General features: G+C 46.7%; 1 protein-coding gene across 4 annotated transcripts in view; it reads left to right on the top strand.

Moving 5' to 3' along the window:
* The first annotated feature begins 1,123 nt into the window (after nucleotides 1-1,123).
* Nucleotides 1,124-21,449, top strand: part of Iqgap2 (IQ motif containing GTPase activating protein 2) — a 284,128-nt gene continuing 263,802 nt past the window's right edge. The window contains exons 1-2 of one of the 4 annotated variants that reach the window (XM_087201158.1): nucleotides 1,598-1,683; nucleotides 18,065-18,153. Coding sequence is in view for 2 of the 4 variants with exons in the window: in XM_021248555.2 (XP_021104214.1) it covers nucleotides 1,845-1,926 (82 nt within the window). In the remaining 2 variants the exon portion in view is untranslated. Of the gene's footprint in view, nucleotides 1,391-1,490; nucleotides 1,684-1,767; nucleotides 1,927-18,064; nucleotides 18,154-21,449 lie in introns of those variants that run through there. The other 3 variants (XM_004870168.4, XM_021248556.2, XM_021248555.2) reach the window with 3 other exon arrangements.

Here is a 21,449-nt window from a genome sequence, read left to right as displayed (position 1 = left end):
CAGGATGAGAATCTAATGTCTCCAGGAAAAAGAAAAGAACAAAGAATCATCATACTGTTCCATCTGAATGAGATTTCCCCATCCACTTTAATCCTCCATGCCATCTCCTCTCAGAACCACTCCAAGACTGGCAGGCAGACCCGAGTGTCAGCCTCACAGGGGAGCCTGTTAGAAGCGAAGATCCAGCCAGGCTAACACTGAGAGTTTGAGGCAGGAGGATCTCAAGTTTAAGTCCAGCCTGGGCAACTCAGCCATGATCCTGTCTCAACATTTAAAAAGTAAATTTAAAAGGGCTGAGGATTATATTGTAGTTCAATGCAAAGGCCCTGGGTTCAATCCGCAGAACGGGGTGGTGGTGGTAAACCATCTTGTCTTCAACTAAATCACCTCTTTAGCCCTGTCTCAGTTCGTCATTTAATCACCCACACACCCTACATTTGTCAAAAAACGAGGAACGGGCACTGAAGGGCCCACCTCGCTCCTGAACCACCCAAAGAGAGAAACAGCTCCCAGTGACCACACAAAACTCCAGCTTTAAAAAAACAGCTACATGCTCTTGAATTTCCTTAAAAGCTGCACCGGAAAAGGTTTTCGCGGTTGCGCGACCCCATCTGGGGCTGAGAGAGGGCTCTGCGACCTGGGGCTGGTCGTGGGGTGTTTATATTGCACCTCCAGCGAGCACACACGTGCAGCTTCGTGTGGGTCACGACAGGGGAACCTTGGATTTGGTAGGAAAAAAAGTCACAGAAGTAACTTTTGGGGGGCGGGGGGAACAGCAACGCGCTATCTCCCCAGAGGAAAAGGAACCGAGGTGTTTGCCCCTGGTCACTGAGCAACACCCGGGCGACTGGGGCTGCCTGTGTCCTCTGCGATTTTCTTGCTCGTCCCTGCGTGGGTTCACTTCCACCCTCCAAACCCTAGGGCCGCGCAGACCGTGGTGGGCGGCCTCCGCCTGCAGCTGCCAGCGGTGGTCGGCCCCTGCTGCAGGTCTATCTGCCCCGGCCGGCGCAGCCCCTTCCTCCCCCTGCCTGCGGGGCGGGACCTCGTGCGCTGCGCCAGGGGCGCGGTAGGGGTCGCTGCGCCGCGCCGCGCTGGATAACGGGGCCGGGCTGCAGGAGAAAGGAAACCTGTGCAGGAGGCGGCGGCGGTGGCGGCGCCAGGGAGAAGAGTCGCTGTGCTCAGCTTCCGCGCGCGAAGGCAGCGGGCCCGGCGAGGAAGCACCGTCCCGGCGCGGGCGGCCAGGGCGCAGTCGGAGCGCGCCGGCGGGGCGCGGAGCCCGCTAGCCTGGCCAACGAAGGGAGCCACGGGGGTCGCGCCCCGGGAGGGCCCCTGGAGCCGCGCAGGATGCCCCATGAAGAGCCGCCGTCGCTGCAGAGACCTCGCTACGGCTGTAAGTGCCCGGGAGCGCAGGGGGCCCGCCGCTGTGGGGAAGCCCCCTCCCCGGGACCGCGCTGGAGAGGCCGAGGGCGCGGGGACGCGCGGCGCGGGGAGCTGGAGGGCAGCGGCGGCAGCGGCGGCGTGGCTGGCAAAGTTGGGGGCTGGAGTTGCAGAGGGCAGAGCGCGGCGTCTTCCCGCGCTTCTCTGCAGATCACGAGTTTCGCTGGCAGCCCGGACCCGCCACCTCGTACACCCCAGCGGGAGCGGAGTCCCGGGCGAATCAGGCTTGGGGTTCAGGGGTATCAGGTGAGGAGCCTGCGGAGCTCCGGCCGCTGCCGGCTCGGGCCAGGGGGTGGCGTCAGGGCCCCGGTGCTTCCAACCCAGAAGGGGAGGAAAGTTTGTTTGCTGTGGCTACAGGTGGGGACCGTCGGTAATGTGCCAGCGCGCTCTGCTAGTGGCGAGGGCGGATGTCCCAGAAAGGCGGGAGTCTTCTCCTGTCCCGCTCTCCGGGCTTCATCTGGCCAGCCAGAGCCAGTTCAGGTCCCACAGGTGAGTGTCCCTTCCTACCACAACCGAAAAAGGACACCCCACCCCCACCCCATGCGTGTTGAGAGGCCCTGTGGCCCGCGTGACTTGGACGAGATAGTGCTGATTACCTCGACAGGGTCTGCCCTCAGAGGGAGGTTGTTTTGGCTGATCAAGAGTGGATGAAGCCAGTTTAGCACAACCACGTGGCTTCGTGCTCAGAGTTCAGAGTCCTAAACGTGTGCCAGGAAGTATTTCCTTTAAAACAAACAGAAAGTTGGCTCTCTTTCTCTGGGCTTGGTTCTGTCCGCGAACCCATGGCGCAGAACCACAGGTTAATCTTTTGCTTAGGCTGGCCTTGGTAGCAGAGGTGCCAGGTTTGAGTTAAAGTTGCGACACCTGCAGCAGGAGTTCGTGTGTTGTTTGGGATTCTCGGTAGGGCCATAGACTAAATTTGAAAAAGGGAGTGGTCAACTTGTGTGCCGCCTTCTCTCCCCTCCCCCAGCCTCTCGGTGGAGTCCCGTGTGACCCGTTTCTTGTCAGCCAGGCAGTGAGGAGGGGCCAGCCACAGCCTCCTGCTCTAAATAAGTGCTCTCAGCAGTTGACCAAGACCCAACGTTTTGTAGCTTCAGTTTGCAGTTTGGTAAACCACGCAGACAGCAGAGCGCCCAGGGCTGAGGGAGGAGCTCTGGGCTCATCTGGCGGTTGCAGTGTTACCCACAGCGGGGGTGGAAGTCCTTCAGTGTGACATGCTGTCGGAACACAGGGGCGCTTTCCTGGACAAATTGATGACCACCGAGACTGGAAACTAGGCAAATAAAACATTAAGAAATTGTTTGTTGCTACCGAATGGTTGGCTGATCCCCCACCTAGCAAGGCAAAGTGCAGACCTGCAGTGAGCAGGGTGCATGAATGAGTGCAGCATTTCCCTGGGGCCCTGCGCACATCTGAGATACCGCCTGGTTTTTACTGAATCATCCTGTGGCTTTAGTTTAGTGCCATCCAGAAGCAGGAATCAAATAGACGCAAGTCTGGCAAGCCCAAAGCCCACTGCATGTGACCACTTTCTTTGAAAATCTTTGTATGTCTCTCTTGGCCAGTCAGGTAGAGGGCCGCGTGCCCTTGTGGCAAAACTTCCCTTCCCTTGCTCATCAAGAGCTGGCATTCATCGGCCCCTTCACATCGTCACACAGGGAAAGTATGTGCTTATGTTTCCAGACTCCATCACCGCACTGAAATATGAAGACCTGAATACAATAGCCTGTTATGTTGTGAGAATGAGCATTCTGATGTCAGGTTCATGAATGCTGTATGTTCTCAGTTTACTTAAAAATGATCTCTAACAAAACATGTGTAGCGCTAACAGACAGTACTTAGCATTGACTAGTCACACTGAAGGGGGTTGTCTTAGTTTTTCTGTCTTAGTTTTTCTGCTTGGTGTTGACCTGCTGGGCCTTCTGTCAACGTGAGATTAGGACCAGTGCTTGCAGCCCTTGGAAGGACGACAGTTAGTGTCCTTGCCCTGTTACATCACAGGGGTGTGCTTTTTCATGTTTATTAGTTTGGTTTGTAAGTGCAGGTTCAGTAAAACCTCCAACTATACCAAACAGGCTTTTTATCCTCAACACTTAAAGCACTGAAAAGTCATCATTTCGGTTCCATTGCTGAATGTTCTGAGTATATTTGAGGCAGAGCTTTTAAAACAACTTTTTGGTGGTTTAAATTAAGCTATTATACTTGCTCCTGGTGTGGGCTTTGGGCCTGCCTTCTCCTCTACCCTCTTGAATGATCCTTGGATTCAATGTTTCTTACAGGAAGTAACTGAATTAACATGGCTCAGGGCTGTCATGGTCTCTCCTCTCCCTGCCAGGTGTGGTATCTGTAAAATACCACATAAGAAGTTGTGCTTGAGGGATTTCTCAATGAGTTCTGCGTGCAAACCTCAGGCCTTCTCATATTTCTGACAGATTGCTGCAGGCATCCTGATTTTTACATGACAGCACTGAATTAAAATTATGTAGGCTAGGGCTGGGAATTTAGCTCAGTGGTTCTGACACCTGCCTCGAAAGTGCAAGGTTCCAAGTTCAATCTCTGGTACAAAAAAAAAATTACATAGGCTACTTTCCATTTAATTCTTGCTATTGTTGGCCATGTCATCCTGCAACCTGTGAAGTTGTGTAGTTCAATATTGATATAATAATAATATCTGCAGTGCTAAGAGAAGTGGAAGAAGGCAGACTTAGTAGCTGTTATGGAGACATAGAATGGCTTTCCACACTCAACACCAAGTGTGTATTTATTCATTTACTTTTGAGACAGGGTCTTGCTGTGTAGCTCAGGCTGGCCTTGAACTCGCCGTTCTCCTGCCTCAGCCTTCTGAGTTCTGGGATTACAGGCAGGCACCACCATTCTTGGGTCTTCAAAACCTAATTTTAATGACACTTCTGCTTAGGTGTGACTTGCAAAGAACTTCTGTGCTGTTCTAATGAACCACGTTGTATGTGCCCGGTTAGTTCTGAAAACACATTGCTGCCAAGATGTAACAAAAGTTTTATTTGAATGACTTGAGGGTTAAGACTAATGAGGCCAGGGGTGGCAGGTGGGTGTGACTGAAAGTCTAGTAACTCTACTCAGAAGGCTTGAGCAGGAGCACTGTAATTTCAGAGCACTTAGCTAGAGTGTGCATGGCACTGGGTTTTATGCCTATCACCCGGGGCAGGGGGAAAGACCAAAAAGTCTTTGTGACTAGAGATGATTTTATTCACCACAGACAATCCACTCAACATTTTAAGTGTCACTGTGGATTGCTAATGGTGGTGCATATGACAAAAACTGTGGGTTTCTACTTTGCAAAATGCAAAACCTTGTGAGTTACAAGGTATGGTCAAAAATATAGTGAATCTTTAAAAATTAAAACAAAATTACAATAAAATACACATGACCAGTATTCTACCTCAAAACATTCCCCCTTGATTGGAGCACATTTATCTTGTTATTCTTGCCACTGCAGATCTGGATGTGCTTTTTTGTGAGTATCTTTATTTTTATATGATCAAAAGGACAGGGAACTGTGCTGCTGAGTGCCAGTGGAAGGACAGGCTTGTTAAATCATTATGATGTGTCCTTGTCTACCTTATTAACCGGATCTGGCACAGAGTGACTTCTGACTCTTCCCCAGAGTCAAAATGACTGGGGAAAGCAAATGTTCTAAATTGATTCAGGACACCAAGAGAGCCAGGACCCTGCAACTAAAGACAGTTCTGAAAGAGGACTTCCAGAACTGCTTCAGAGAGTGGCAAGAATGATGGGATAAGTGTGTTCAAAGTGTGTGTGTGTGTGGGGGGGGTGTTTTTAAGCATTCATTGTATTTACTGATTATACCTGGAACATTAAAAAAATTATAGTGGGCAATGTTTCACTATTAGGTTCTTTGAAAAACTGCAGCGTGTGTGTGTGTGTGTGTGTGTGTGTGTGTGTGTGTGTGTTGGGGGGAAGGGTTCAGGGTGTCAGTTTTTGAGTGTTATTCTTGCCTGAATAACTGGGTTTCTAAATCACTTGGTAACTGGAATATTGAGTTGGTCAATGCAACTAAGCTTTATTCCCTCTAGACTGAGGTGAAGTTTAAGTTCTGACCTATTTCAACACAGTTGTGTAGAACAGTTCCAAGTGGTACATTTGTCCTATGTTTAGATAGTGGGGCTCTTCCATTCCCTCAGTGCTCTCGAGGAACCCTGGAAGGATACCTGTAGTGCTGCTGAGCCCTGCTATCTGCAGTAACAGAGTCCACTCTCTTGTGCGCTGGTGTTTTGGTTGAGCTTTTCAGAAGAATCTCTAAGGTCAACAGCTAAAGTGTTATTTTAGTATGCTTCTAACTTTAATTACATACATTGTTAGCCAAAATGGCTTGTTTGGGAGAGTTTAAGCTTGTAATACCAAGTTTGTTTTAAGACTTAGTGTTATTTAAGGTGTTAGCTAACCCCTTTTTAACTGGGAAACCCTTGATTTGCTGTTGGCTCTTACTGTCTCACTCAAACTCTTTCTCTCTCTCTCTCTCTCTCTCTCTCTCTCTCTCTCTCTCTCTCTCTCTCTCTTTCTCTCTCTCTCTGTTTCTCTTTCTCTCCCTTTTTTACTTTTGCAGTGCTGGTGATCAAACTCAGGGTCTACACCCCTAGGCCTCCATAAGCTTTTGGAGTTGGGGATTGAGACAGGGTTTTCCTGTGTTGTTCAGGCTGGCCTAAACTCACTGTAGCCCAGGCTACACAGTCTTGAACTTGTGGCCATCCTCCTACCTCAGCCTCTCTGTGGGCTGGGATCACAGGCATGTACCTCTAGCCCAGCTCTCCAAAAGCTTTCAACAGCTCTTTTTATTTAAAAGACTCGTTAAAAAAAAAAAGATTCATGTACAAAGAGAACTAATGCTTGCCCAGTCTTCATGGTAACCAAAAGAGAAGCAAAGACCATTCAGTTTCTGACTTGATATGGTGAGGTAAATCCTACCAGCAGGTACTTCAGCCTGGGACAAGGAATTAAGGTTTGCTGCCTTACCAAGGCCTGGGATTTTTCGTGTGTTATTATTGGCCTTTAATCATAATGATCTTTGAGAGAGCTGTTTGCACAAAGAAGCTGAACTCCACGATATTGGGTCAAGGCCACCCAGCTGCGTAGCTGGTAACTGGGTCTTGAAGCTATGGTCAGACCCTGAAACCTTTCCTACCTCATCAGTGGGTACTAGTTTGCCACACCTGAGTCATGGGGGTTCACCCTTCTTTTCTCTCTCTTTCAGCAGTTTGTCATGATTTTATGAAGGCCAGAATCCTGCAGCCATTTGGATGATGTGCTTTGTGGGGTCCGGTGTGCACATGCCTCTAATTCCAGTTATTCAGAAGGCTGAGGCAGGAGGATTGCAAGTTTGAGACCAGCCTAGACAACTTGGCAAGACCCTGTCTGAAAATAAAATTGAAAAGGCTGAGGAAGTAGCTCATTGCTTCCTGGGCGCAATCCTGGTATCACACACACACACACACACACACACACACACACACACACACACACACACACGAACAAAAGGAAAAAGAATGCATGGTATTCTTTAAAATCAATATTGGGCCAGGGATTTAGCTCGGTGGTTCCGCCGCCTGCCTTGCAAGCGGAAGGACCTGAGTTCGATCCCCAGTACCAAAAAAACAAACAAACAAACAAAATCAATGTTGCTGTTTTATTTTTCTCCAAGAAAAAACACAGACAGACAAATACACAGGCTTTTTACATTCAAGCATCCTCAAATGTATACATTAAGACATCCCATTTGAATAGGGTGCTATTAAAAAATAGGTGCATGGTATTCTTTAAAGTCTATTTTGTCGCCTTATTTTCTCCCAAGAAAAAGCATAGACAAATACATGGCCTTTTTAAAGAACATACTCAAGCTTCATCAAATGCATACATCAAGACATTCTCTTTCTCTCTCTGTCTCTGAGGCACTCACCGTGAAAGGGGAGCCATTTCCATAATACAGTGGTAAGCACTGATGATTCTAAACAGGATAATTTGAAAAACACACTTTATTATATATACCAGCCATGCCTTAAGTTCTGGGTTTGATGGTCAATCAGCCAGAAACTTGTAGTGGGGTAACTGACCAGTGAGCTGATACTTCTTCATTTTACTGCTATGTTTTATTTTTTCCCTGAGGAAGGGGAGCCTGGGGTCAAGGAAACGGCAAAAGCTGTGGAGTTGAACAGATGTGGGTTTGAATTCTGAGCAGCCTTGGGTTTTCTTCCTCATCCCTTGAGAGGTGGGTGGAAGGGACAGAACTCCAGAGGTAACTGTGTGGTCCCTGCATGCAGTGCTAAAGGGGTAATAATTCTTTCAGTTCACTGAGTGTTTAATATATGCAAAGTATGGCGGATGAAGGAAACACTGAAGCTAGTCACAACCTACCAGAAAACTGGGGGATAAAAAGTAATTCGGAAAGCCCTAGTGGTGTGCTTGCAAGCTCTTGGAAGGGAATGTGTGACACATGTGGAATTGGGACAGTGGAAAAGCTTTGTGAAGGTTCTGGATTTAAGCATGATCTTGAGAAAAGGTCATGCTGGGGTTGATTTTTTTCCCCCCTTTTTTTGTGCTGGGGATGAAACTCAGGGCTTGCAGCCTGGGCAAAAGCTCTACCCCTGAGCCACACCCTGAGCCCCTGGGCTGACTATCTATGGCTAGATACCGGGAGAAGGGTACCTGGAAGGGGGCAGGTACCTCATGGACTTCTTTACCGTCAGGCAGCAGAGGTCACTTTGAGCTGTCTTGAGTTGCTTGAGCCAACCATCAGCAAAGTATCTTTTTATTCTTGTTAAAAACAAAAACGAAACGCTTTCATTGGCCATTCAAGGGCGAGGGCAGGTGGTGGGGAGGGAGACATACGTCTAGGTGTGGGAGGCTGGCCCTGTGCTTTTGGTGCCCTCTCTCCTGGCCACTCAGCTGTCCCCTGGCTACACTCTGGGCTTGGGAGTGTCTTTAGGATGGGCAGCTCTGCTGGATGCTTTTGCTAAGGATGGGTGACTTCTCTGAGGCCAGGTCCAAAAACCAGGTACAGTTAGAGCTGGGGCAAGCAGTTTGAAGATAAATGAGCAGGAGACGAGGTTTCTCTCATTTTCTTTCCTCATTCTCTCCATTACCTGTGGCAGTTTTCATCTCTCAGATTCCCTGGACACTTAGTGCCCCACAATGACCCACACCCAGGTGTGCCGGAGGTGACCAGGGCACAAGCAGTGGCCAGAGGAGCTGTGTGATCCTTAGGGCTCCATGGATTTGACCACATTTAACTGGACTCACCTTTACCTTTATTGTCAGGATTACTCCTTGGCCTTCTCGTTGAGATCAAGTGTAAGTTTGTAATCACCTGTTACGTGTGGTCCTTCTTGTCCAGCTGCTTAAGAGTGGACGGCTGTTTCTCCATTGGTATGGTGGCACCCAGAGCAGTTGCTAGAGCAGCAGGAGCAGAGGTCTGGTCCCCTAGAATCAGACTCTGCCCCTCCCAGTGGGAGTTTTTTTTGTTTTTTTTTTTTTGAAGAGAACATTCTTCAGTAAAGGGGAGGCCCCATGCCTCAGGGCCTTTGCACTGAGCTGCACCCCAAGCCTCTTTTTAATTTTCTTTTTCTTTCTTTTTCTGAGATGGGTCTTGCCAAGTTGCTCACACTGGGCTTGGACTTGTGCTCTTCCTGTCTCAGCCTCCCAGAGTGCTGGGATTATAAGCATAGGCCACCACCACTCCCACATGAATTTCTAGTCTTTAGGTGACATGTGCACAAGAGCAAAATATACAGTTCTCCTTGCCGTGCGTGGGTGCAGGTTCTGTCAGGTGGAAACACACGGGCCTACTGTGGCATACTTTCTTTACAGCGTTCCTATGTGTTTGATTTGAGCACACATGTGTACCACATACAAAGCCAGGCACCGTCTTCCATCCAAGTTGTGTTTATTTTATAGAATTTATTTGGGTGTGGCTTTAAGGTTGCTTTTCTCTCTTTTGAGAAACAAACTTGCTTTGGAAGGAAAAAGCCTAAAGCCTCGGTGGACTGAGGCTTGGAGGAAGTTGGCTGCCTGGGGACTCAGGAGGAGATGGTGCTGTTATGGAGGCTCAGTGAGCTAGAGAACCCTTTTTTTTGATTTGTGGAATTGGGGATTGAACCCAGGACCTTCTCACTGAGTTACATCCCCAACTCTTTGTTTTTTTGAGAGGGAGCCTCGCTAGGTCACGGTGCTGCTAGGCTTAAACATAAGATCTTCCTGGCTTGGCCTTCCAGTGTGCAACACCATGCCTAGCTTGAAAAATTTTTGAATAAAAGGGAAGCCTCATGCCTGCCCATTCTGGGTTTCTAATGCTTAGGGCTGAGCTTGGAGGAATTGAAGGATGTGTTCTTTCTCTTCCAGGACAGTTGACGGTGTTTTTCATTTATTCACGTGCTCCCAGCAGTTGTAACTATAGAATATATTAGCAGAGATGATATTTGACAGACTTAACCCATATCATCCCCATGTTGCAGGAAATCAGACCTGTTTTGCTATTGATAAAAGATAGGGAAGCATTCTTATGATTTTTTTGCATGAGATCTTCAAAGCCATGAGGAGACTTTTAATTGCAGTTTCTCCATTCCTACTGAGTTTCTGATGAAAGACATTTTTATACCATTTTTTTAAAACTAAGGGGGGGTAGTATAGCTAAGTGGTACAGCATTGCTTAGCATTTATGCTGCACTGGGTTCAATTTCCAGTGTCAAAAAATTTTTTTTTAAAAGGGAAAGAAAAAGTATTTTGTTTCAATTTTCATATTTTACTGGCAATCTGAATTCAACCTTAAGTAATGCTAATGCATTCTGTGTAGTCATCTTTATATAAGTAGACTTGATTTGCATGTGAGTGAAGCCACATATATTTCAAATACTTAAGCAAATAGCCAGTAGCCTTGTGCCCTGGCACCCAGAGGATGCCCAATAACTATTTGCTGTCACAGTGCTGGCTTAATGTGTCTATACTGTACTGCTTGTATAAGCAAGGAATTTATTTCCATTATCTGCCAAATTAAAGATAATATCTGCAGCTTTCAAAGGCCACACACACATTTAATGTTGAATTTAAGCCAGCTTTGCCCTGTGGAACCTGAGCAAGTTATTTTAATTTGTCTGTGCCTCAGTTTCCTCCTCTGTGGGAGAATACGGACTCAGAATGTGCCTCCACCAACTGGGCTCTTGAGTGGTGGTTTGTGTATCCTCCACTACCACCCCCATGTGTCTCTGCAACTCCTTACTCTCCTCCCACTTTAACAGAAGGTGGCTTCAAAATTCAAGCCCAGCCCCATTCTCCCTGGTAAATGGGAAAATTCTTTACTTATTGTTGTGGCACTAGAGTTCAATTTACTAATTTGAGGGGAGATCAAATTAATCCTGTGTATGTCCACTTACTTTTTCAAGAACCAGCATATTCCCTACTGTGTCCAAACAAAGTGGGGGAGAGTTTGGATTTCTGAGTTGTGTGTCATTTTCCAGGTGGTCTCGGGGTTGTCACCAGCCCACCTGAGCAAGGAGTAGTTTCTCTGAAGTTCCCATGGATTCCCTCATCTCAGAAGGCCTCGGAGGTTAAATTGATCACTGCTACTGAGATGAAGACCACGGGGAAGGAAAGGAGCTAGTTGAAAGGTGTCTTATCCATATGTATGCCTGACTCAGACGACAGTACGGTGTGACTTTGCTACCTGAGTTGGCCAGCTGCCTGGTTGGTCTGGTCCCGTGGGAGGTTAGAAGGGAATCGAGGAGGAGGAGGAGGAAGAGGAGGAAGTACACTGAGTTCATCTGATCCCCTTCAGGGCTTATACACTAGAAAGTTAGCAACGTTTGGGTGAGGTTCATGCCCAGTGAAGCTCAAGTGAGGGGAAACGGGAACATGGGAGTCATTAGAAGTAGGAAGCGTATATCTCGCCTTCACCTTCCCATTTCTACCAAATTTTTCTTTTTTATTCCAATGATTTCATGTAATCATTTATGGTCTCCCCATCTCTTCTCCTTCCAAAAGGGGGCCCTTGCAGGTTCCCACTGTTCTCTGCCTGGGCTGACTCAGCAGGCTGTGCAGGTTGGGGAGAGAGACCTGACCGGATGTCCCAAAGCCTTATGGGATGTGAGTTCTCTGTTCATCACCCCTGAGAAAGGCTTCTCAGAGAAGTCTCAGTGAGGCAGTGTATTAGTCAGCTTCTTATCACTGGGACAAAATACTTGACACCCACGAATGAAAGGAGGAGAGGTTTATTTTGGTTTCCAGTTTCGGAGGATTTAGACTACGGGTCGGCTGGCTCCAAGGCACAAATGGCTTGGTGGAGAGGCCTGGAGGAGGAAGGTGGTAACCCCATGGTGACCATGGAGATGGGGTGGGGGGTGGCCATGGCTCTGACCAGGCTCCACCTTCCAACAGCACAGGCAGCTATGAACCACCAGTGGATCAGTCTCCCGAGGAGTACGGTCCCCTGTGATCTAGTCACTTCCAAAAGCCCTGCCTCTGAACACAGGAGACTTTTGGGGGACATTTTAGATCTAAACCATAACAGGCAGCTTCCCAGAGCCCTGTTGCATTTTGAATTTTGGGAAAGTTAGTCCAAGAGATGGTCATAGAGCAAGTACAAATGCATTCTTGCTTTTATTCTGTATTTACTAATAAAGTTTATTTTCCAAATGAAAACACTACTTATTTAAAAAGAACATATAAAGATGCAGCTCTCTCTATGAAAACCAGATCACAGGAGTCTTGTCCTTGCTTTGGTGCTGATTCTGGGGATAGGGTCAAACCTCTCTTCCTCAGTGCTCCAGAGATTGGCTGTTGTTAGTTTGAATTGGCTGACAGTTGGAGCATTGTGCTGATACATTCCTCTCCATTCTAGCTCTGGGTGTAATTTCATGTTTGATGAGTTGAACTCTGAGAAAGAAATGAAACTTATTATGTGCTTCTGTGTAACAGTTTTGAAATCTCTGAAAACGTGTGCCTTTGATCTGTTAAGTAGGAAAAATAAGATCTAGCCACCAACGGGCAATGATGTACTTAAACTGTGTGTGGGGGAATATTTCTAGAAGGTTAAAGCAAACAGTTTTTACAGATTGCCTTTGGAGAGAGGAACTGGGGGTGGGTGGCAATGGTATTTAAAATAGTTTTTTCAAAATGATTTATTACTTTAAAAAAATAAAGCCAATGTGCATTTTAAAAAATATTATACCATACTGATTAATCAGACAATAACATGGATAAAACAGAACAATAATAAAATTAATGAGTGTCAAGACTATTTCTTTTGGCCCGTGCTGAATTCTCAATGCCATGTATGGAGCTGAACATGTCAACAGTGGCTCTTTCTAGGTAGTAAGATGAAAGGTTAATAACATTTTTTTCTTTTCTCCACACTTTCTACTATAAACACATTTTTATGGTTAGAAAAGTTATAATAGCTGCTGTTTGCTGCTTAAGATTCAGAACTCCTTTTAGCCACCAATTCTGCCTACAGAAAGTCAGAGCTTAAAAAGCAGCTCTGTTAGGCACGGGGGATGTCTGCGGAGATCCACTTTCACAGGTGGGTGAAGGACAGAGTGACAGGAGTGTTGAGAGGTCCAGGAGTCTGTGGTGGAGATGGACAGAGTTGTAGTTGGGCCGCAGATGATGAAAGGTTTCATTCAAAACATAAGAATCAGGGAAGTGAAGCTAGCATTGGTGACGGAAAAAAATCGGTGGGGGTAGTAGCTATTCAACATTTTTAGAATTTGTAAAGAGAAAGCATGGAGGAAGCCGATCTATAAAGAGCAATAATGAATTGGAATTAGTTGCTATCTCCAGGGAAATGAAGGTTGCTGATGTGGATGGAGGGGATGCTTCCTGGCCTCGGAGAGATCATTCCGGGGCTCAGGGTATGGTCGACCTTGGAGGGGTGTGCGTTTGTTCAGCAGGAGACTAGAGATGCCATGCATATGACAGTCTGGCACTGGGCTCACTGACCTAACGCCTTCAGAGGTCAGGGCCGCCATAAGATTCAGAGAGCTTTGGGCTAGCTCCTCAGCGGAGAGAGCGTTTGCTTCCTTAACCACCCACATTGACAGGAGGACATTGAGGAACAGTATAGAGGCAGAGTAAGATCAGTGAGTCATTTTGTTTTGTTTCACTTTTTTCAGACAGGTTCTCACTATGTAGTCTAGGTCAGGCTTGAACTCACTATGTCACCCAGGCTGGCCTCAAACTCCTGATCCTCCCGCCTCAGCCTCTAGAGGGCTGGGATTACGAGCATGTGCCACCACGGTGGGCAAGGTAGATTAGCTTTGGCCCTTTGGAAGGTACCCTTGGCCCTGTGTTTTGTTGTAAAATGAGGTAGCTGTGGAAGTATTGTCAGTTCTAAATAGTGAGAGACAGGAGTCCCTTTGTCACCAGGGGTAGCACTGAGCATCTGAGGACCTAATTGAGGTGCCATTTACTGGGTGATGTTGGGTGTGACTTCTCTGAGCTCCCTTCTCCATCTAAAAAATGGACTTATGTTTACTTCCAAAGATGTTTGAGGACCTGGGTGTGGTGGCGTGAGCCCAGTACTTGGGAGGCTAAAGGCAGCATGATTGGGGTGAGTTCAGGGCCAGCCTGAACTACATAGCAACCCCTGTCTCAAAAAACCAAACCAAACCAAACCAACACCCCCCCCCCAACAAAACCAAAGGTGTGTGAGGTACAAGGGATAGCTGTGACCCTACTTGAGTGTGTTTGTGGGTGGTGGTTGGGTAAGTTTGACACTTATTTGAATAATTCTTTGATGTAGTTTTAGTGTGTTGAGAAGGATTTATCCTTTAATCATTTGCCTCAAGGCAGTGCCCCGCCTTAGTTTTGTGACATCCACTGTTTTAGACCCATGTTTGAAGTAACGTTTTTTTTCTTCTTCCTTTCTTTTTTTCTTCTTTTTGGTAGCAGTGTCTTTGACACATAAATTTTCTAAATCTGAATCCTTTGGTCAGATTCTTCCTTGTCCATCAGAACATTTCTTACTGGGAAGTATACAAATTAAGGGTCTGAACACTGAAAAGCCTCTCGAAGAGTAGCTTCTTTGACCCTGTGCTGTAGGATAATGTTTCTTAAAGGAGCATTATGTGAACTGGGGGTGAACTTGGGAAGCCCATCTATCTCTTGATCTGTTAGTAGACACTCCCTCCTTCCTTCCCCAGCCCCTCTTCCCTCCCTCCCTTCTTTCCTTTGCATTGAGCTACATCCCTGGCCTTTTTCATTTTTTTTTTTTTTCAGTATTGGGGATCAAACTCAGGACCTTGCACTTACAAGGCAGGTGTGGTGCCACTGAGCTAAATCCCCAGCCGTTCAATTTTTAATTTTTTTTTTTTTTGGTACTGGGGATCAAACTCAGGATCTTGTGCTTGAGAGGCAGGCACAGTGCCACTGAGCTAAATCCCTGGCCCACAATTTTTAATTTTTGAGACAGAGTCTTGCTAAATTCTCCAGGCTGAACTTGAATTTGAGATTATCCTGTTTCAGCCCCTGGCTTCCAGGGTTGGGATTATAGAAGAACTCTCCTTTATAAAGCTTAGATGCTGTGTTTTCTCTCAGAAGAGCTAGAGGGTGGCTAGAAGGCAGGGCAACTGTGGCTTGAGATTTCCCAGGGCTTCTGGGTAGATGAGAACAGCAGGCCAATATTCCAGTTGAGTGCCCGGCTTGAACTGGTGTTCATGTTGCTGTGCATCAGGACTGGTTTCAGAGACCATCTGACTCATCCTTGTTAACCTTTCTGCACTTTAGAACTCCAGGGCAGCTTTACAGAGAAAACACTGATTTCTAGGCCACCACCCCCTAGATCTTCATTTGTTTTGGGGAACAGCTTTGGCATAGGTATTTTTATTTTGCTTTCTTTTTCTTTAAAAAGCATTTGAACCGGGTCGGGGATTTAGCTCAATAGTTCTGCTGCCTGGCTTGAAAGCGCAAGGTCCAGAGTTCGATCCCCAGGTACCAAAAACCAACAAAAAAAGAAACATTTGAACCTTTAGAACCTCCAGAAAGAAGGCAGTGAGCATGCATTCATCTCACTCTGCTGTACCGACTGCAGCATCTTGCCATACTGTTCCTCCTGCATAGTTTGACAGCTGGGTCCCACGTGCTTCAGCAGCATCTCCAGGCCGGGAGCCAGGACTCCTCTGCAGCCGCCTCCTTAGTGCCACAGTCCTGGGTCCGCTTCCGGCATGCTGTGTGGGCTCTGCACTGAGATTTCCCCCACTGCACTTGAGAGCTCTACTTAGGTTGTGACATCGCCTTGGGGGCTGCTGTGCTTTTTCATCTTTCCCAGGTAAGATGGCGCTGCCGCCTCCCTGTGAGTGTGAGGGCCACAGCCTGGCTAGAGTGCCTGTCTCTTGGTAGCCCTGGTCCTTCCGGGTATGCTGTAGCAGGGCCACAATGTCCAGACTCCCACTACCCCAAAACTTGCCTGGGAGATTCCAATGTGCAGCCAAGGTTTGCAATTTATTGACTTATTTAAGATCTCCCACTCTGTGTATCTGTTTTATTGTGGTAAAATATGCATAACATAAAATGACCATTTGAACCATTTTTCAGTGGACAGCCCTGTGACATTAGGAGTACATAGTTGGGTGATACCATCGTCATCCATCTCTGGGACCTTCTCATCTTCCCAAACTGAAACTCCGTATTCATTAAATGATCCCTCCCTGTGTCCTCATCCTACTTTCTATCTGAATGGATTTGACCACATAGCACTTGTCTTTCTGTGTCTGGCTTATTTCACTTAACATCGAGGTTCATCCAAGTTGTAGCGTTTGTCAGTGTTTCCTTCCTTTTTTGAGGCAGATTAGGATTCCTCTGTATGGGTACCGTGTATGTATGCCATGTTGTGCTTGTCCATTTATCTGTTGATGGGCAGTTTTTTGAGGAATCGCTGTGTGCCCCTCACTTTTTAATGGAGTGAATTGAAGAACTCTTAAAAGGAGTCAGTATCTCTGACTTCAGGGAAGACTGGATTGTGATGCTGGCTATTAGGCTGTGTTCAGATCACCTCCTGGGGGACTGCATCTGGCCCGTCTTTTCTCTATAGGGGAGAGAGAGGAGTGGCAAAATCTAGCTGTGGCAAAACTGACTTCTTTGTGACCTCAGATGATGGTGAGAAGAAGGCTTCCAGTCCAGTTTTTCATTTACGTTATGTATAGCTTTTTAAGGAATTTAGTTTTTATTTATTTATTTTGGTACCAGGGATCAAACTCGGGACCTTGCACTTGTGAGGCAGGCAGCGGCACCACTGAGCTAAGTCCTCGGCCCAAGGAGTTTAGTTTTTAATTGGTGAGTTAAATAGTACTAGTACGTGGTCAACAAGTTGCCCTTAGTCTCAACAAATACTGATACAAAATAAAGTCATGGACTGCCTCCCTGGCACATGTGGAATTTTAAAAACAGAATATTATTTTAGTTTGTTCACCTGGTCCTCCACATCTTAGTTGTGCGACCTTGGGCAAGGCATTAACATGTTCTGCTATGAAAGAGGGAGTCAGAATCAGAATTGAATTAGGCTATGTAAAGTTTTTGGTACTTGGAGGGCACTTATGCATTGTAAGCTATTAATGATGTCATGTTGGCCATCAGTTTCAAAGACATTTGGGTAATCCCCATTCTTTCCAGAAGCTTCGTTTTATAATGAGTTATTATTGTTTTTACAGGACCTAACCCTTCTATTTGACTATCTTGGGCCTGACATCCTAAGGCCTCTAAAATAGGCTTTTGTGTTTCTTTCAGAATGGGGGCTTGAACCTAGGGCCTTTGTACTGAGCTGTGTCCCCAGCTCTTTCTTCTTTGTTTTTTTTTTTTTTTGGTACTGGGGATCGAATTTGGGACCTTTCCCTTGCAAGGCAAGCTGTGGAACCACTGAGCTAAATCCCGGGCCCGCCAGCACTTTTTTATTTTAAGACAAGATCTTGCTAAGTCACTCAGTTGCCCAGGCTGGGCTCAAAAGTTTGATCCTTCCACCTCAGCCTCCCAGAATGCTGGAATTACAGCTGTCCCCAACCAGGTCCAGCCTGAATGGGGGTTGTTAATCAGAGTGAAAGGCAGTAGGAGTGTGTGAAAGCCAGGGCCCTGGAGTAACTGTGGACTGAAGGGAAGGGGAAGCTACTTCCTAAGGTGAAAGTCTGTAGTTTTTATATATTGCCAAGGCTATGGGGTGTAGGTTAAGCAAGGGTGTTGGGAGAAGTCAGGCTTTGTTATGCTTTGGCTAAGGTGAATCCAGGACTGGGCAGCCTGCTGATTTTAAAGGCTGATCATTCTTCCGCTGCCTGGTTAGAAGTGATCTGAGAATTACAAGATCCACAGTCTGACTCCATGTAACCAAGTTGTTGTCTCTTTACCTTTATTTTTGTTTTTGGTACCAGGGATCAAACTCGGGACCTTGCGCTTGCAAGGCAGGCGGCAGAACCAGAGCTAAATCCCCAGCTAGTTGTTGTCTCTTAATGATTAGTTTGGAGCTTGTGCTGAGTACAGTGTGTGGAGTTCCCAGGGTTACTTAGCACCCCACTAAAAAAAAATTACCCCTGCAGAAAAACCAAATAATTTTGGAACTCAAATTCCTACTTCAGTGGAAAACCCTGATCTTATTTCTGGGTCTCAGGTCTGTTCCTGGGGACAGCATGCTGCTTTATGTCTGGTAGGAGGAAACAGGACCATGAGAAGTGGCATTGTATACCCAGCTCTAAAAAGGTGAGACTGGTTTCTGCCCTTGTCTGTCATTTTAACCTCTAATGATGCCGATAATAACAAACACATCTAATACTTATGCCAAATACGCTTCTAAGCACTTTCTGTGAATCATCCAATTTAATCTTCCTAACAAGCCTCTGAGATTGGTAGCATTATCCCCATTTTATAGGCGACAAAACCGAGGCATAGACAGGTTAAGTCACGTCCCCAAGGAACAGCTAGTGAGTGGCAGAATGAGGATTTGAACCCAGGCAGGGTGATGCCGGGTTTTGTGCCTACCGTAACAACTGAATACAAGCTAAAATGCCAGTCTTGACTACTTGGAACTCTGTCTTCAGGGTAAAGCCTTTAACCATTGTATTAGTTTCCTGTCATAACTGTTTACCACTCTTCAATCCAGGATGGCCATTAAGTTTGGGAAAAGGAAAATTTCTTGAGATCCTAAAATTTCTTGACCAGGTAATATTGGCTAATCTCCAATGGTATTGAGTTCTCAGGATCACTATTTAATCAGGGCTCCATCATCACCAAAACTGAGAAATCACCACAGACAGAAGAAAGAAGAAAGAGTGGAGGGGAGGGTGCATAGCGGCAAATAGAAAAGTAAGGATTTGGAAACTTGAGCAGATAGATGGAGCCTTGGCAGGTTCTAGTGAGAGTAGAGAGTAGGCAAGAGGGAGAGCACACATGGGCACACTGTCATAGTAGCGAGAGCACTCATGCACACATTTCATAGCACCGAGAGCGAGAGCACGCATGTGCACACTGTGGTAGCATCGAGGTGTCTGTCCGGCAAGTACCTCAGACCCACACCCACTCAGTGACTGTGGCACATTGGGTGAAAGGGTGCTGGGAAGTGTGTGGTCCTTTCTAGAGCATTTTCTGTCACGTTTACATTGCAGCGTCAGCAGGTTTAGCCAACAGCAAAGTAGAAAATAGACTCATTTAGATCCGGCTGGATGGTGGAAACAGACTTTTCCAACATAGTAGCAACAGGACTTTTGAAAATAAAACCATATCTTATGTTTATGAACATCCACTTTTTAAAGTGTATTGCTTTGGCTGATGCAAAGCACAGAACCAAATTTGGAACTTAACTATAGAATCTGTGAAAGTCGAGAACATAGCTTTCAGGGTATTTATCCCCTCTACCTTTATTGTTCTAGAGTATTTTTTTCCATTTACCTAATTTCTTTATGTTTATAAATCTTTCCTTCTAAAACAGATGTCTTTGTAAACCTCTTCAAAGCTTTGTAGAAAAGAAGCGGGACCTAGTTATGTTGATTGCGCGAATGTGTGGCTCAGGCTGCTCTCTGACCTGGAGAATCTAACCTTCCCTCAAGGGATGTGGCACGGTGGCCACAGCCACTGTCATTTACTGCCACTCTGCTCTGGTATCCTGTCCTGTGAGCTGAAGCGACCAAGTGGTGAATGCAGGGCACCTAGCTAAACCTGCCACAGTGTGAGTGCTAGGTGATGGAGAGGGAGGCAGTCTTTGAAGAGGGGAGACCAGGGGCAGGGGTGGAGGCCCGAGTTGCATGCGTGTGGAATTGATGAGCCTGGTGACCTTGACTGCCACCAAAGGTGAGGACTCTAGACACCAAAGAGGCACTGCCAGTCACATGTGGCTTGTTCCTTCCTCCTTAGCGCACTTCTCAGCTGCAGTGACTGAGCCCCAGCCTGCCTGGCTATTTCTTTCCCTGAACTGGCTGATGGGTCTGCAGCCGAGGCCAGCTCCGTAGGCTAGGAGGGCTGCTCACTGTGCTTGTTTCAGCACGGTTGCAGGAGGGCCTCAAAACTCCTAACACTGGTGGTGACTGACACTATTTTGGAAGATGAATTCTTCATTAAAATTTTATTGCTCAGTTTCCTTTTTCTTCTCCATCCTCTTTATTTACTACCTTCTGCTGTACATAAACTTTTGAAGTCTCAATAGCAAACAGCTGTGAATGTTGCCATTGGAGAACTGCAGTCACAAGTTAAAAGAAACAGATTGGTTTATAATGATATGGAGAAATGCTTATGTAATAAAGTGGAGAAGCAGGATACTCCATGGGGAAGTTAGAACTTAAATTGAGCGGGAGGAAGCCTGGAAGGAAATACATTGAATTGTTAACAGTTGTTCTAGAGAGAATGATGTTTCCTGTTCTGCAGTCTTCATTTTTCCCAGGGAGATCTGTAATCATCAAAAGACAGAAGCATGTTAGTTTTCATGTTATTCCTTGCAGTTGTGAGAGATGTTCTCTCCTGTGGACTTGGCTTCCTGGGCTTATAGACTCTCAGGTAACAGTGGGTGGTGTGATGGGTGCATTGCTGAGATCAGCTTGCTGGCCTGGCTTCTCTGCTACTTTTATACAAGCCCATGAATTCCTGAAGCCCATCTGTACCCAAGTCAGTACCTGTGCACCAGGCAGAGACGGGAGGCTTTCACATGTGCTGGGGTTAGCATTTGGAGGATGGACCGAATTTGAACTGAAAATTCTTGGGCAGCTAACTTCATGGGTTCAGTTCTAAGTAGGTTTTCCCATGCTCAGTGCCAATGTGCTTTCTCTTGATGCTCTCAAGTCACAAGCTTAAAACGTGTTTGCTCAGTCCCTGGTTTCCCTTCATGGGCGTCCAGTCTCATTTCCAGGGAGCACAATTTCGGTCAGCTGGCACGTCACCAGCCAGGGCCAAATTAGACATAATTGCACATGAGTTTAACTTTAAGGTCTGTGGCTTAAAGTGCTCTGCGGAAGTATGCCAGGCCTGCAGCTTTGTTCTCCCTGGGAACAGCTTGCCCTGCTAGAAAGGTTACAGGATGGTTCATTGCCCAAACCAAGACACCTAGGAAAGGGGGCTTCTGTTGGTCATGCCAAAGCAACACTGTAAAGTGGGCAGGTTCTGGGCAAACTGGGGCATCTGTCATCCTACCCTTAAGAATGGACCTTTCTCTGTTCTGTTGGATGAAATCCTTGTTCCTGGACACAGGCTTTGTAGCTGAAGCCACAACAGTTGGCGAGGATGCTGGCGCTTTGCAGGAAGGGGAGGCAGGGTGGCCTTTCAGGAAGGTTGTGCTAAGGCTAGCAGGCTGGTGATGCACTGCAAAGGCTGCATCTTGGGCCGTTGTTTATGCTTTCTGTTTTCCTTGGAGTCTCCAGCTCCTTTTCCTCTGTCCTAAAGAAAGCAGTTTGTATGCTAAGATGCAGTTCCTTTAAGACATCGAGGGAGCTGGACAGGAGCATCCAGGGATCACTGAGGCCCCTTCCAGTGTGTGTGTGCACGCACGCACACACACACACAGACACACACACACA

This window comes from Heterocephalus glaber, unplaced genomic scaffold (genome assembly GCF_053883595.1).
Source record: "Heterocephalus glaber isolate CG9 unplaced genomic scaffold, H.glaber_assembly_v1.0 deba00001757, whole genome shotgun sequence".
Taxonomy (NCBI): Eukaryota; Metazoa; Chordata; class Mammalia; order Rodentia; family Bathyergidae; genus Heterocephalus; species Heterocephalus glaber.
Note: the sequence above shows the minus strand (reverse complement) of the source record. Positions and strands in the feature narration are given on the sequence as shown.